The sequence below is a fragment of the Equus caballus genome, chromosome 1 (assembly GCF_041296265.1).
Source record: "Equus caballus isolate H_3958 breed thoroughbred chromosome 1, TB-T2T, whole genome shotgun sequence".
NCBI classification, from domain to species: domain Eukaryota; kingdom Metazoa; phylum Chordata; class Mammalia; order Perissodactyla; family Equidae; genus Equus; species Equus caballus.
In genome coordinates this window covers 7566845-7582737 of record NC_091684.1, presented here as the reverse complement: position 1 = coordinate 7582737, position 15893 = coordinate 7566845, and the positions used below count along the sequence as shown (strand labels likewise).

The 15893-nt window shown below is 45.0% G+C and overlaps 1 protein-coding gene across 13 annotated transcripts in view; it reads right to left on the bottom strand.

Annotated features, from left to right (window-relative positions):
* Positions 1-11366: 11366 nt before the first annotated feature.
* C1H10orf90 (chromosome 1 C10orf90 homolog) overlaps positions 11367-15893 on the bottom strand; it is a 215883-nt gene continuing 211356 nt past the window's right edge. For all 13 annotated transcript variants that reach the window (XM_023637159.2, XM_023637137.2, XM_023637146.2 and 10 more), the window contains 3 exons: positions 15593-15656; positions 12374-12473; positions 11367-12284 (listed from right to left, as the gene is read on the bottom strand). In XM_023637159.2, coding sequence (XP_023492927.1) covers positions 12246-12284; positions 12374-12473; positions 15593-15656 — 203 coding nt within the window. In that variant the 3' untranslated portion in view covers positions 11367-12245. The remainder of the gene's footprint in view (positions 12285-12373; positions 12474-15592; positions 15657-15893) is intronic.

Genomic DNA, 15893 nt, shown 5'->3' with positions numbered 1-15893 from the left:
ATTTAAAAATCACTTAAAAAATTTGCAAGGTAAACAATTGTGATTTGTCTTAATACAAGTTATTTTTATCTAATTACAAAGGTAGAACATTTGGAAAATATAGAATAACAAAGAAGGGGGAGAAAATAAAAATAACATATGAAGGTCACGATTTAGGGAGAGAAGGACGTGATTTCTGCAACTTACTATCAAATAGTTCAGAAAAAATAATATATACAATTTTATATAAAATGTGTAATAGTATATATTATATATCATTCATATAAAATATAAATATGTATTTATATACACCATATGTTATATAAATTATATATCATATTCTACATACATATTGTATATTATGTAAAATTATATATTTTCATAATATGTATTTTATATGTGTATGGGTGTGTGTGTGGTGAGAGAAAATATTATTGAAATATTTTTTTTGAGGAAGATTAGCCCTGAGCTAACTACTGCCAATCCTCCTCATTTTGCTGAAGAAGACTGGCCCTGAGATAACATCCATGCCCATCTTCCTCTATATGTGGGACGCCTCCCACAGCATGGCTTTTGCCAAGCAGTGTCATGTCCACACCCAGGATCCCAACTGGCGAACGCCAGGCCCCCGAGAAGCAGAATGTGTGCACTTAACGGCTGCGCCACCGGGCTGGCCCCCTGAAATATTTTTAATAGTGAAAAATTGGAAACAAAAGTTCTACAAGAAGGAAATTGCTTACATCCATAAGATGATATTCAAAGTCATGGCACACGACTGGGCACGAATCTTTAATCAGATCACTGGGAAGGGCCACTAACCCAAATTGCCAAGTGCCCCTGGAAAGCTTCCGCCGAGTCCCTCTGTCACTGGAAATGTGTAAGAACACTTGGTCAGTTACCAGAAGCAGAGCCTGGCTCAAAGCATTTCAAGTGGGCAGTGGGGTCTACTGTAGGCTCGTGGGGGGCGTTTCAGGGGCTCCAGCTGCAGGAAGCACAGCCTGGCATTTCGGACGAGACATGCCACCTGTGTGTCTCCTTTCTGCAGCCTTCTTCCCTGCTCCATCCTCCTCTTGGCAGGCCGGTATCTTCTTTGCAAAGCTCTGAGTTCTGACCCCCTCCTTCACTTCCACTCACAGGAGCCTTTGATTTGCTGTGGTCCACTCTGGCCCCACACTCCAGGCCCTGGAAGCTGAGCTGCTCTCCATGGTGGAGAGTGCAGGTGGGAGTAGGGGGGTTGGGGACTGGGGGAGAGGGCTGATGACTTAAAACCGGGCAGGAGCAGGGAGGCAGTGACCCATACCTTGAAGTCACATTGCTCCCTGTGCTTTCACTACAGTTTTCTTCTAATCTTTAACCAAAAAAGGGGAAAATTTGCTAGGTTTAAATGTTTTGCTATTTTAATTGCATTTCTTCAAATACTAGCGATGTTTAGCGCTTGTGTCTGTTTGTCCACTATCTATCTTTATTCTGTGAAGGGCTTGTTCATATCCTTTGATGATTTCTCTATTGGAGCGTTTTTCCTTCATTGATTTGTATCAAGCCGTTATAAAGGATATTACCCATCGTCATACAGTTTCAAATATTTGTCCCATTTTGCTATTTGCTTTGTTTAGTGTTTTTTGACATTCAGCAGTTTCTCATTTTTGTATAATCAGATCTAAGTCTTTCCATCACACCTCAACTTTTATAGAAAAGCCTCATCCTTTGCTTTTATTAGAAAGGTTTGCCTGCCATACTCTTCTGCATTATGTATCCATATATTCTGTTCTAGTCACTTTGGTTTTCTGCACTGCATCCCCTCTCCATCTACCCACACGCTACCCAGCACAGCACCCAAGTAGGCACTCCATCAATAAGTGTTTGCTGTTGACTCGAATGAAAGGTAATGAAAACTCTTTACGGTCTAATGACTTTTGAACATTATTTTTAAGCCTGCAAATGAGAATTCAAGAAGCAATGTCCTAAACGGTATGCTGGTGCCTCTCAGAGGATCTGGCTAATTGAATTTAAACCACGTGTGGGGGCTGCCCTTCGCAGGGCAATATGCTCAGAAGGCGGTGCGGGTGACCTTTTTCCAGAGTCTGGGAGTCCCAGAACAGGACCAAATGAAGATGGAAGTCAACATCTTCCTTCTTTCCCTTCAGAGATTTGGATTATGATGTGTACCTTCTCGCGTTAACGATTTCTGAAAATTCGTACAGAGTTGATAACACAGGGCCCATCTGCAAACAGCAAAGCCAGTGCCTGGTTTCAAGTGGAAAGCGGTGTCAACAAGCTCGAGGCAATAAGTCGATTGTTGCTGCAAATCTTTTTACAGTGTCTTTAAGCACACAGATGGAGACAACAATAGCATCACCGTGGTGGGCCTCACTGCAGTTCCAGGACTTCACATCCCATCTTAGAAAGTGCCCACAGAAAGCAAAACCCATGTAGCACGTTTCCAAAGACACGGTGCTCCCACAGGGCCCCAGTACTTTCTCAACTTTAGGAAACAATCTTTGGTTTGAAATCTTACTTTTTTGACAGAATTATTGATTCTGTGTTGACACCTCGACTACAAGATCATGAACTCTCTTGATCATTACAAATCAACTTTTGTAGAATTGTCTCTTTCCCCAACATTAAGAAAAAGGGAGCTTCGGTTTTCTAAATAATGTGCCTGGAGAAAACCAAAGTGTGTATTGCACAGATTATGCTGTTAATAATGCATTGTTAGATGAAGTTAATATTTCATGGGTTCTTAATAATATATGTGTTTAGGGAAATGCATATATTCTATAGAAGGAAGAGAAAGTTATAAACCTGAATCTCACATCTTTGTACCAGTGCAATTGTGACCTACATTCGATGAAACTTGACTGTTATTTTGTATCAAGAATAAAGTTCCTTCACTGACGTAACCTGGAAGGTTCAGAATTTAGAAGTTTGTTCCCACTTCTGGACAAGATTGTTGCTGACAGTACCTCCTCCCTTCTTTACCCATCACGCACTTCATTCACAGCTCTGAGCATCAATGTCAAAATGTGGGCTTTGAAGGAACAAGCACGGCACGTGAATGGCACTTATCTACGTGTATGTATAAGAAGTCTTTCTCACCTCTTAGAAGGTGATTTAAACTTAATAGCAACTTCTGTTCAGAATTTGAAAACGGTCTGTCTGTCCCATTCCCTTTGACTTTGAAGACAGAACTTGTGCAGCATTCACTTTCCCAGACGGAGCAAGACACAGAAGGAAGAAAAGTGAGGAACAGCTGCCGAGGCCCAGATGTAACACAAAAACGAAGCCCTGATGGCTGATGACATTGAAATTAGAAGAGCGTCATGACATCCATGGGTGCCAGGCTCTCTGCCAGTTGCTGGGCAGGAGAAGCACGACATAACCCCTGCCCCAGGGGTGCTTTCAGTCGTTAAACATCACATTCCACTATTCCCACGTTATGATAAACCTACTAAATCTTCCTTATTCTGCAGCACCTGGCATTTCGCTGCTGAGGATGCAAGTTTCCAAGGCAAATATCTTCTAATTTTATTTCCCTGAAGCTTTGAGGTATTCTAGTCCATAACTGAAGTGTGATGGAGCTCAGAACCTGCTCCCCCAAAATATGGCCACTTGGCATATTGGAGATTTTAAGCTGAAGGAATCTGAGAAATGGCAGGTGCAGGAAGAACTCTCTGACCTCCTCTTTCTTCCTGACGCAGGTCGGAAAACCCGCCGGGTGAGAGGTGCTCTCCCTGTACCTGGAGGAAAGGAGCGTCCTTATCTTAGCAGAGGGAGGCATGTCGGGAGGAATCTGAATGAATAGGCCTGGCTAAGTTTCCCACAGTTTACTCTACGTTGTCCATACCCTTTGTCCTATCACAACTTTCCACTCTTCATCAAACCTGGTATAGAAGCTCTCAGGCTTCACCATCTCTTGAGGTCTTCATTTCCCTGTGAAGGCACCCATGTCACAGAAAACTTATATTAAATATTTGTCTGCTTTTCTCCTGTTAATCTTTGTCAGTTTAATTTTCAGGCCCAACCAGGGACCCTAAGAGGGTCAAGGAAAAGTTTTTCTTCCTGGAACCAAAAGTCTATCCTGTGTCATTAAAATTACTTAAAGTGTTAGTGAAATCCCAAAGTACGCCTGTATCTTCAATTCTCAGACACATTTACACCTGTGCAGCATGCTGCCAAAATGAGAGCTTGTGGTTCTGGAGGGAAACAGGCGTGGTCCAGGTCTCGGTCTCAACCTACCAACAGGAAGTAACCTGAGCACATTACACCCATCCTCTCGCTGACTCCACTTCCTCAGGTAAAGTGGAGATTATTCCACGGGTCATGGCGCACTCACATGCTTCTCTTAATTCAGAGACCAGCTCAGGGGAGGGAGAGAGAACAATTTAACCAGCAGTTGATGATGCTCACTCTTTCCCCTCGAAGCTTCTGCCTTGCAGGACAACCAGATGGGAGATGGGAATCTATGGTCATTGGCTTCTCAAAGTATGACCATTTCACTATGCTGGATGGGATTCTAATATTTTAAAGGAAGGGTATTTTGGGGCATCACATTCCCTAAACATGCCGATGTCTTCATGTGATTCAGAGCGGGAGGAAACTCTGACGGGTTGCAGACCTGCATCGAGAAATGTTAGGCTGTCTTCAAGAGGGCACGTAAGGGATTTTTATGAGTTATTTTGATATTATAATATTCCATTCTTATCTGACTTAGAAACTCTTGCCAATCTCCCCCCACCACCCCGCAACATACACACACTGCCCCTCCAGCTCCTATGAAAAGGAAGCCAGTCCAGAGCCTACCCACCTCCTGCCTCCTCTAGGGTTATTCTGAGAAAACTGTACGTGAAATGGGCACGATCTGTAAAGGTGTAGGAAACACCTGTTCATCAGCCATGAAATTTTTTATCTCAGAAAGAAAAGGAATGGGATATCTCAAAAAGTAAAGAGACCACTGAGCAGCTTTGAGCCCAAAAGCTTGCTCTCTTGACATATTTCGTGAGACAACTGTCTCGAAAGCCAAGCTTTGTAGGGGGAGAGGGAGTAATTTTCGAAGTGTCCTGAGTTTCCTTGGCATATCAAGGTCTCTACCTGAGGTACTAGATCATGGAGGTTATCTATATGCCAGGGGCAGAGACAATCCAGGAGATGACCTAGAGGAGAAATCCACTCCCTCTAGCTCGGACAGAGGAAGGGCCTGAATTTGCTGCTCCAGGCTGTTTGCAGGCTTTTTCCCCGGGATACACAGGAAAGTGTCAGGAAGTTCCTGTATACCCCATGGGTAGATGAGAAAGCTAATGGTACTGGTTGGCCAACTTGCCAGAGGGTTATGTCAGAGAGAGCAAAGTTCCCTCTTAGCACAGGGCTGCAGAGCAGAGCACAGAGACCAGAGGTCTATGGGAGTTACAGACCTCAGGCGGATACATCGTGCCTGGGAATGCAAAAGTGGAGCCTGGTCAGCAAGGAGAACCAGCAGGCGCAAGCCCACCTGCTGTAGACATGGGCAGCAGGTGCCAGCAGAATGGGCAAGGAACAGCATGGCTGCAGAGGACAGCAAGGGTCCTGACTTAGTCTACCTGGGCTGCCACGCAAAATACCTCACATTTTAGGAGGGCTCACACAACAGAAATTTCTCACAGTTCTGGAGGCTGAGAAGTCCAAGATCAAGGTGCCAACAAGGTACATTTCACCCTGAGGTCTCTTCTCTTGGCTTGTAGGTGGCCGCCATCTTGTTGTGTGCCCACATGATTCCTCTTTGTGCACAGAGACAGAGAGAGCTCCCTGGGGACTCTTCCTACAAGGACACTAATCCTGCTGAATGAGGGCCCCACCCGCATGACCTCATTTAGCCTTAATTCCTCCCTAAGAATCCCTATCTCCAAAGACAGCCAAATAGGGGACTAGGGCTTCAACATGTGAATTTTGGGGACACAAACATTCAGTCCCTCACAGGTCCATTGCTATCCAAGGACCCTGGAAGAAGATCTAAGACTGTCTTACTCATCCTGAGTTTCTCCCATGGGTATATGGGATATACATTTTAATAAACTTCTGTTCGTCTTTCTCTTATTAATCCGTCTTTTGTTACAGAGCCTTAGCTGAGAACCTAAGAAGGATAGAGGGAAAATTTATCCTCCCCTACAATGTAAAACACATGGCAAGTGTGTGGCATGTGGTTAGCACTCAAAAACAAAAAGTTCTAAGTTATAGTCATGGGCCACATAACGACGTTTTGGTCAACAACAGACCACATATACGATGGTGGTCCCATAAGATTAGTACCATATAGCCTAGGTGTGTGGTAGACTATATCATCTAGGGTATGTAAGTACACTCTATGATGTTTGCACAACATTGAAATTGCTTAAAGATGCATTTCTCAGAATAGATCCCTGTCATTAAGTGACACACGATTGTATTATTTTTTGAAACTTTTGAACTGGGTCCTGCGTTCAGCAGTTTTCTTTCTGGCTCTCCTCTTCTGTTCAGAAACCAATCAGAAACCCCTTCATGTGTTGGGTGGCTGTGGGGTGGGGCAATCTTGCTCAATCGCTAATTGAGAATTAGAATTGCAATGCCCCAATCTGAAACAAATGCTTCAACAAAAACATATTTCACCGATCAGAATCAATTTCACCGTGTAGAAATATTGATGTCCACACACCCTAGTTTAATCCATGCAAAAATTGTTGTTATCAGTTGTAGGCTTAGCCCTGCTAATGAAATGTCACGGGCTACCAAACACCCAGAAAAATATCCTGAATTATTTTGTTATTCTGATTTAGCAAACATTTCAGCTGAGAGAGCAAGACTTAGAATTATAATTATGTCAGCATACAATAATTAAATCCGGCCTCAGCAGCCTCCAGGTATATTTTTAAACAAAAAAACAAACACAAAAGTTCTGTATGTGCACTCAATAGCTTTTAATGTTAAACACATATTTGGCAACACGTAAGCGTTAAGTGGATCGTCATCAGTCATTCCTTTGGTATCCGTGTAATAACATCAGTCATGAGGAACCACAGTGGATATAACACATAGTGTGGGTTTATTTCTTTATAAATCGGCAGCAGTGAAAAGATTTATGATTTCCCCCTCACTGACATCAGTGGGCAAGTAAAGCAGGCGGCCTCGTTGGCTTTGATGAAAGGATATTACACGTCTTGTGTAGTTAACATGGCTGACGGTTGTAATATCTTTTCCCTGATGTCAGTTACAGCTGTTGCCCCATTTCAGGCATGTCAGGAAAGCAAAGCTATTTAAACAAAGGAAGAATGCTCTGAAAGTCATCAACAGGACACTTTTCTTATGTCTTTCACTCTTGGTGCTGTTTCATAAAAAAGATTTAAAGAAATTCATCCGTTTTTTTCTCAGCGGCAATTTAGACCATAAACTTCTCTCTCTTCTCTTTTAAGCTTTGACGAGAATAACCCAGCATTTTTGAAGATCCTAGTGGCAAGCGATGCCTCTCCCTCCCCCTCCCCCCTCTTCAAGTTCCTGATGCGCTGAGATCTGAGAGAAGGGCCACTGCTTGAAGTCCTGTTTCCGGCTGCAGCCTGGCAGGTAACAGCAGCATTCAGAATGTGAATGTGAAAACCTTCTTAGCAAAGCCAGAAAAAAAATGGAAGGATTTCAACCCCCCCCCCCCCCACCACCACCACCCCAGACAACTACCTCAGACAGTCTCTTGGGGTCTCAGGATCAGAACTGTGCCTGAGGCAGCCGACAAGACTTGAAAAAAACCCTCCGTTCCAGGGGAGAATTGCCAAAGTTGTTGCTACGTTCCATGTGGAGAAAACATTTGCGTGAAGGAGTCCACCACTTCCAGACGAGCAGCCCGACTGCTGGGGCGGGGGGGTGGGGGGGGCGGCGGGGGAGCGTTGGAAAGGGGGGCCGGTGGAATCTCACGGAATTTTCTGACAGCCTACTCTCCCGATAGGTGGGGAGATGTCCTGTCAGCGTGGGACAGACAAGAGAAGGCTGGGGTGATTTCCAAAAGGTCTCAGTCCTTGGTGTGGGCTGGTTCAGCTCAATGACAGCCAATTCCAAAAGGTTTCCATTTAGCTAGACATTCGTGGGTAATTATCAAGTATTGATGCAAGTACAGATACGACGAACTCGGTAAGGTAGAACCATCTGCTGACAGACTCATTTTAATCACTTCACAGATCATTTCCTTTGCTTTTAATGCACACGCCAGCACATGCACACAAAGCCACAGTGAATCATTTCTCTATTGCATTCTTACTTCTTAGCCCAGTACTCTCACGTCCCCACGGTCAGACATCCTGCTCTGGAGCAGCGACATCAAGCACTTCCCCTCTCTCGTTGTTCTGCATCTGATCCGCCTCATTCTCAGACTGTTGGTCATTTGATACAGTCGGAGAACAGCTCCATGGGCCTGCGAGTTTTACACCAACAAGTGTTGAAATGGGAGAACTTCTTAAGGAATAAGATTTTCAACCGCTCTTCGACAATTGGTTGTTTCACAAATAGTTCTTTCAAAGAGCCTTGTATCATCTGAGCAAGCATTTGCTGACTCACTCAGGGAGCACACAGCTTCCAGGAAGTTTGGTTGGCAATAGACGCTGGCTAAAAAAACCAAGGCAATTGTTTTTCCATTATTCCATTACCAGCTGGCAGAGGGGACAAATAACCAAAGGAGGAACGTCTCCTTCGACATGAAGTCATGGTGCCGTTACCGCCTGTCCATCTCAAATTATTCCGAACGTTGCTCGGTCCAAGCCCACAAATACCAGCTATAAATCTCTAACTTCTGCTACCTGCCGCCTTGCTGAAGAACTGTTCCATGCCCGAACCCAGACACACTCAGCTGTAAAAAAGTCAGCTCCAGAACGGAATTGAATTATCGAAGTTACCGCGGTAAATTCTACTTAGAATTTCAAAATTCTCAGTCTTTCCTGAACTCTGATTTTAATAAGAGGATCCAACAGACAGGTGACCAATTCCTGAGAGAAATATAAGGGATGGCTGTTATGATTCAAGCCTTTATTTCCATACTTGTTATAACATTATTACATTCCTGTTACAACCTTATTATAACAGAAAAGAAATGCTGTGTACCTGAAATTCAGTCATCAACATGAAAAAAACAAACAACAACTACAATAGGGAAGCAGAAACTGAAACTTTCATTTGCAGCCTTATCATTAGCTGGTATCCAGAGGGAAGACGAGCTCAAGCTAGATCTCACATATTCCTACCCAGGACTCCGCCCCCAGTTTTTAGGTGAGAACTGTGCACAGAAATACATTATTCAGTGATATTTAATCATCTCAAGTTGACTTTTACTTATTATTTAGATTTTAAGACCTGGCATCAAGATTTGCAAAGGGCTACACTCTTCATGGGCACTTCTGAAAGTTGGCTCCATCCAGGCATTCTGAGATATTCACATGTTAGCTGACATAAATCTCCTTCTTGGAAAGTGTCACAGAACAGTCTAGAAGTGGCTGGGCCCTGAACTTAAATTATTGGTTAGGAAAAGCTTTGGAAACTCTCTGAAGATATTAAAGAAAAACAAGAAAAAGGTATGGAAGGAAGATTGTCCTGAATTAATATCATAGATTTGATTAAAAATGTTTTTTTTTAAAAAAAACACATTAAAAAATATAAATAGAAATTCGGTGTAGCATCCCAGAAGAGGACTAAAAAGTTTAAGAAAGCTGGAATTAACCTTAAGGGTAAGCTTAACTGTGCTGTTGAAATTGTTTCTAAGAGAAAGAAGAGCTTGAGAGGAAACAAAATAAGTTGGTGAAGCATCTCGTTTGCATGACTGATTTTTGCTGTAGCAACACCCACAACTTCAACAGTCTTTTGGGGGCATTTTCTCAGAGCCAAACTGAGGGATTATGAGAATGAACAATTCACAGCCGCTGTGCTCAAGGGCTGCTCAGGACACTCCAGCCTCCACATCTGCAGACGTACGACATGAAACATTCGTGTTGTATTTGCTTGAGCCAGACACTCTTCTAAGCACCCAACTCACACCGACTTATTCTATTTCCATAACAACCCTCTGGAGGAGGCACTATCATGATCTCCATTGTGTAGATGAGGAAACTGAGGCAAAGATGAATAACCTGCTGTGCCAGTTTTGGGTTTTATTATTTCCTATCTCCAAATTCACCCTTTTTGCCTGCTCTGTTAAAATGGATCCGGGCCCTTTAAATGTTTCCCCTCTGCCCACGGGCACAGTGGGAAGCTTTGTCAGTAGAAGTTGCTGGAGAGACACTGCCGGAGAAACAGGGTGTCGCTTCCTGGACCTGGAGCAACTCGCTCAGTGGTTTACTGCAACATGAAGCTGGTGACACGCGGTGGCCGGCTGCTTCCCCCCGCCCCCCCCCAGACCCTCCCTTGGGTGGTACTGTAGCAGAGTGCCTCCGACGAGACAGCTCCCCATGCATCCTAGAGAGTGGATCTCTGGCAAGTTCTAGAGGGCACATTTTGAACAGGTTGCATTGGCATGGCACCACAGAAACTTCTCTGTCACCTGCCAGCCACAACCATCCCCTTGCCAACAATATCTATGTCACAGCCCAGGGGTAGAAAAGATACTCTTTCTGGGCTAACACTGTCTTTTTTTATCCGCTATTCCTACTGTCTTCTTTTGAATTCTCTGTGCCCATCACTAGCCAATCCCTCAGTACTGCTATCCTCTGTTATGGTTAATAATTATATACTTTAAGCTGCCCTGCTCAGCTCACTGTGTGGTTTCTCTCTCCGATACGATCCGGCCAGATACCCTTGCCTAAGGGCAGAGACCAGGGAGCAGTACAGCCTGGATGTGAATCCCACTCTCTGCCCTTGATAGTGTTGTTCGATCGTCTCATGTGGGCAAGATGGCACAGGTCCCCACAAAATGTGCAAATGCTGAAGTGCCAATTTGCACTGGAGTGCAGGGCAGGGAAGGCATCAGACAAGAGCCCAGGGGCTGAGTTTTTTTAAAGAGTTTTCCAGCAGACACGTAGAGGAAAGGCATTCTAGAAAGAGGTATGGTGTAGGCAGCAGTGGGAAAAGGGAAGGAGGGTGGCTACCTCAGGATGGGGTCAGAGGTGTCCCCAGGGCTCCTGCTTAATCCTCCAAACTTCCTCCTTGTTCCTGGGAGGTTCCTAGTGAGTTTTGGGTGGTCGGGGTCCTAAACCTTGCTCTCAACAGTTCCCCTGCTTCTCTCATGCCAGCTCTCTGAGAACACCTTCTCTTCCAGGGCGTTGGGAAGAACAAGGCTGCTGACCCGGGCTCCGGGGTGGTGAGAGGGTGGCGGAGGAGCAGCTCAGAGGCCCCGCTGGGCCCTGGCAGCATGTCTGATTGAGCGTCACCTACAGTGCTGCTCAGTTCCCAGCACAGAATACGTAGCAGAGAAACACTTTAATTCTTGAAATAATTGCATTTATTTCCATTTTTGGTAAAAGCTAGCTTGTTCTTAACTCCCCAAATACACATTTATAAATAATGGACATTGTAAATGTTTGGAAGAACGAATGGCAGAGTTGGAGCCATCAGGTCATTTTTAGCAACATAGCTTTTTGGGGGGGGGGGGGGGTGTGGTTGCAGAAAAAACACTGGAGTTACCTATGATTTTTTTCAGCCAATTCTGCCCTCATAGCTTCTGTGGAAATAGACTCTTAAATGAAGAAAGGCGCTGGCGTGTGTGTGGGGGTGGCGAGGGCTGTCTGACCACCCCAGGTCATGAAGAAACAGACCTCCCCAGTCTCTGGCAGAGCACCCACTTACTGTCGAAGCCAGCTTCTGGAATTACGTGGTGCACGCATCCAGAGCACTCTCAGACATACCATGTGATGACCCAAAGTTTGGAGTTTGCAGGACTGGCAGAAGTTGCGGTTGGTTTTTAAAAAGTGATGGATCTGGGTCCCAGAAATTTGATGAAAAAAACTAACCCCCAGGGATCTAAGCCCACGAGAGTGTATGAGGCCCTTCTGCCTGGGTGGAAATGGTATGGGGGGAAAATCTGAAGCAAAAGATAAAATCTGAAGTAAAAAAATGAAGAGACTGCATTTAGTGGGTCACGTTGAGTCGATCACCCCACAACAGTCTGCTGACCCATTTCCTCGAGGGTTGTTGTTTCTGCTTGGTTTGGGTCAGCAATTCAGGAAGCTATGTTTTCCTTTATGGAAAAAAAAGTAAAATAAATGTTTCATGTCGTGAAGAGAACACTAAGTTTAATGGTTTATCCAGCATTTGAAGTCATCCCGGGTCCAGGCAGTGGGTCATCGGGGCAGCCTGGGTTAGACTGCGTTCCTTTGAAGGAGCTGGTCCAGTAATTGCTAGGGAAGTAGGAGACAGAGACGTCAAGTTCAGACTCAGCATCTGTGCGCCACACACACATCACACCTGCTGGCGGCCAGGCCGTTACCTTTTTGAAGACTTCGGCACGGAGTCTGTTGCTCTGTAAGATCACTCTTTTCTTTTGCTCTTCTTTTTTCTTTTTAACTTCTGGCAAGTTATTATAGATTCTGAAACAGATTCAGAAAATATTTTGAATGGTAGCAAGACAAGGTGTGCCTGGTGTGGGTCTGCGTCCTGTCTCGTCAGCAGGCGCTTCCATTTCAAAGGCAAGATCGGCTGCACGTGGCCGTGTCCCTGATCTGTGAGACGCCCAGACCAGGGGCTTCCCTGACAGTCTCCAGAACGGGGCTGTGGGGCAGGGACGGCGCCAGGCCGAGCCCCAGCCAGGGCCCGGCTGGAGAGGCTGGTTATTTATTTAGAAGTCACTTTTCTTGTCCCTCCATTCTCTATGCTAGTGAACTACTTGCTTGTAAAATGAGATTCCAACCCCACTGTTTCGCCACTCTCAGCATAAACTTGCCCCCAAATACATTTTTGCCCCTCAGTTTTTGCCTCCCTGTGAATTAGAAGAGGAGCAGCAAATAAATGAAAGTGTCAAGAATTATACTGGAATAACACACATAACTGTGTGTGTGTTTACCTCTTCAGCTATAGCATTCCTAATTCAGCTGTTTCCAACTACATCTCAGCCATGAGTATTATGTTCTTGTCCTGGTATAAAACTAGGAGCTTCCAAGTTACAAGGGCCTGAGGGATCCTTCTTCTGGATCCTTCTTTCCCACCTCCTAACAGAAACTATTTATGTACTGATGCCAAACAGCATTTCTGCTAGAATCATGGACACAGTGGAGTCACTGTACCCCAAGCTTTTGAATTGCTATATATGTGGACTTGGCTAAACATCTCTTTTTCATTTTCTCTCATGTTTGAAAGCCAGACACAATTTGTTTAACAGGTTCCACTGTTAAAATAATAATTACAAAGTATAAAAATATTGATGGCGACTAAATCAGGCGACATTATCTTGGTTATTGGGCATTAGGTTAATCATCTGACACAAATATTCTCATTTAATCCTCATGACAGTTGGAAGGGGCCTATAGTGTCCTGCTGGCATATGAGGTCCCAGCAAGGTCAGGAGCCTTGTAAAGTCCCTCAGCTGGCTAAGGGTGGGCTGGGTTTCAAACCTCAGTCTGTGTGACTTTATGCAACATTGTCCCCCAACCATGCAGCTAAAGTAACCCGGGACATGCTTGTGCCTAGCACAGTGCCTGGCACACTGTGGACATCGATATGGTTTGAATGAATAAATGAACACATGGCTGCCACACCCAGGAGCTATTCTAGGAAGGACCAGGGGGAAGATGGTAAGGCATCAGTAGGAAAGCTGACTATCCCAAAGCTCCCCAGTGGAAATCCCTTCAGATCCATCGAGACCCCTCTTCCTGATGCTGACTGTCTGAATCCTATGGGGAGTTTCAGATAAAACTTCAGATAGAAACGGCCTGGAAGGACACACAGGAGGCTGATAACTGTGGGTGTCCCTGGAGATGGAACCGGGGCTGGGCAGTGCAGTGGGAAGACGGACAGTTGGTTACAAGGGACTTTGGCTTTATCACCATTGTTGGAATTTTTTAAATGAAAATTTAATTTAGGGGCCGGCCCCGTGGCACAGCGGTTAAGTGCACACTTCGGCGGCCAGGGGTTCTCCGGTTTGGATCCCGGGTGTGCCATGCTGTGGCAGGCGTCCCACATATAAAGTAGAGGAAGATGGGCACAGATGTTAGCTCAGGGCCAGTCTTCCTCAGAAAAAAGAGGAGGATCGGCAGCAGTTAGCTCAGGGCTAATCTTCCTCAAAAAAGAAAAAAAGAATTTAATTTAACAATACAATTAATAACAAAGAATACAAAAGAAAAGAAAGCTCTGGTGTGATTCTGCAGGTGAGTGGGGTCTGAGAGCCAGGGTCAGAGCCCCCCAGGGCACAGCCCACAGAGCAGAGTGAAAACCCAGTTACTGACTCCATCACAGGAGACCTGGCTTCTGGCTGGGGAAGCCAATCATGTGGGTGCAGCTTCACCCAGCTCATTTGTCCTCTCCAGCCTCAGTGTCCCCTTTTGTAAAATAATAGGGTAATGCTCTCTGTAATGCTGCTTTGAGATCTATTATCTTAATTGTGTGGCTCCATAATAGCAGTGGTGGGTTTAGGGACTGGGAGGGGAAGATTTGGCTGAATCTTTTCGTTAAATTGAGAAAGGAATGCTTTTGGCATGAGGTATATGCAACTTTGCACTTCTGAAACAGCAAGTCTTAAAACCCAGAGGCCCTTTAAAAGCCCCAGTTAGAATGCTGTGAATCAGGTCGTTAATGGGATGGTCCCCCTTCTCGTGACTTTGGCTTTTTTTTTTACGAAGAGGTTTCCCACAGATGATGAAAGTTGGCTAACTATCACAAGAACAACCTAATATTACCTCTCACGGGAAAAGCAGAGATTTTGTGCCTGGAGTGGGGAGAAACACATTCTTCCTGTTTCAGTGGTTTCTCTAAGTGCACTATCAATTGGGTTCAATTATTATAATTCTTCCCAGTGCTAGGTACTTTTTTAAAACTAATGACATTTCACTAGCATAAACTTGGCCAACGCTATCGGGCTATTACATTTTGGTTAGGAGGCCAGGTCTCAGAAAGAATGGCAGCCTTGGTGGGCATCAGGTTGGTGAGAATTAGAGGGCGTCTAGAATAGCAACCAGCCCAGGAGAACAGGTCGAGTTTGCTGGCCACAGGGCCGCCAAGCCCACTGGGGATGGAGTGCCAGGAAGGCTGGCCCGTGGCCCTGTGTGGCCTCGCTGGCTACTACATGCCATTGGCTTCCAAATTTGGGTCTTTCCTGCAGGCCCTGCCACTGTGGAGGCCCTCAGGAGAAGCAGCTTCTCTCATCCTCATAAAATTACTTTCAAAGGCGCACAGTGACAAACAGCACCTGCCCAGGGCGATGATGAGAATGTGCAGAAGTGTCCCCATTATGAGTCCAGGGATCTCTTAGAGACCAATTACTGGATTGGTTCAGAATCCAAGACCCACCACTTTCCTAAGGTTTTTCCAAGAATGGCATTAATGTTCAGGGGCACAATTCAACAACTGCACTTCTTTTAGCCAACTTTTCAAATTCACGGCCAAGAAGATCTCAGACCTTAAACATGGACCCAGAAATAGTGGCCCTGTTGTACAGCGCATGGATCCTGACTCCCTCCTCCCCTGCTTTCTTCAACCTCACAAGATAACCGAGTACCTTTTAGATCGCATGTGCATCTCCTTCTCTGAAATGTACCTTTCTTTGGGTTTGAACAAGTTATCTGGAAAAAATGGAAAGAGGATTAATTCAGAAGGTATGGATGTCGCACGTTTTTAGAGAAACATTGCAGCAGACTTAGTTCACACTCCGTCACTGACCCTTAACCTAAGCCCCAGCCTGTTACGAATACTGCCGGACTCAGTAGACACTCATATGCCATAAACGCTTGTATTGAAATCGACAACCACCAGGTTGGTCTTGGCAGTGGTCCAATATGAGCATGAAGGACCAGGTTAGC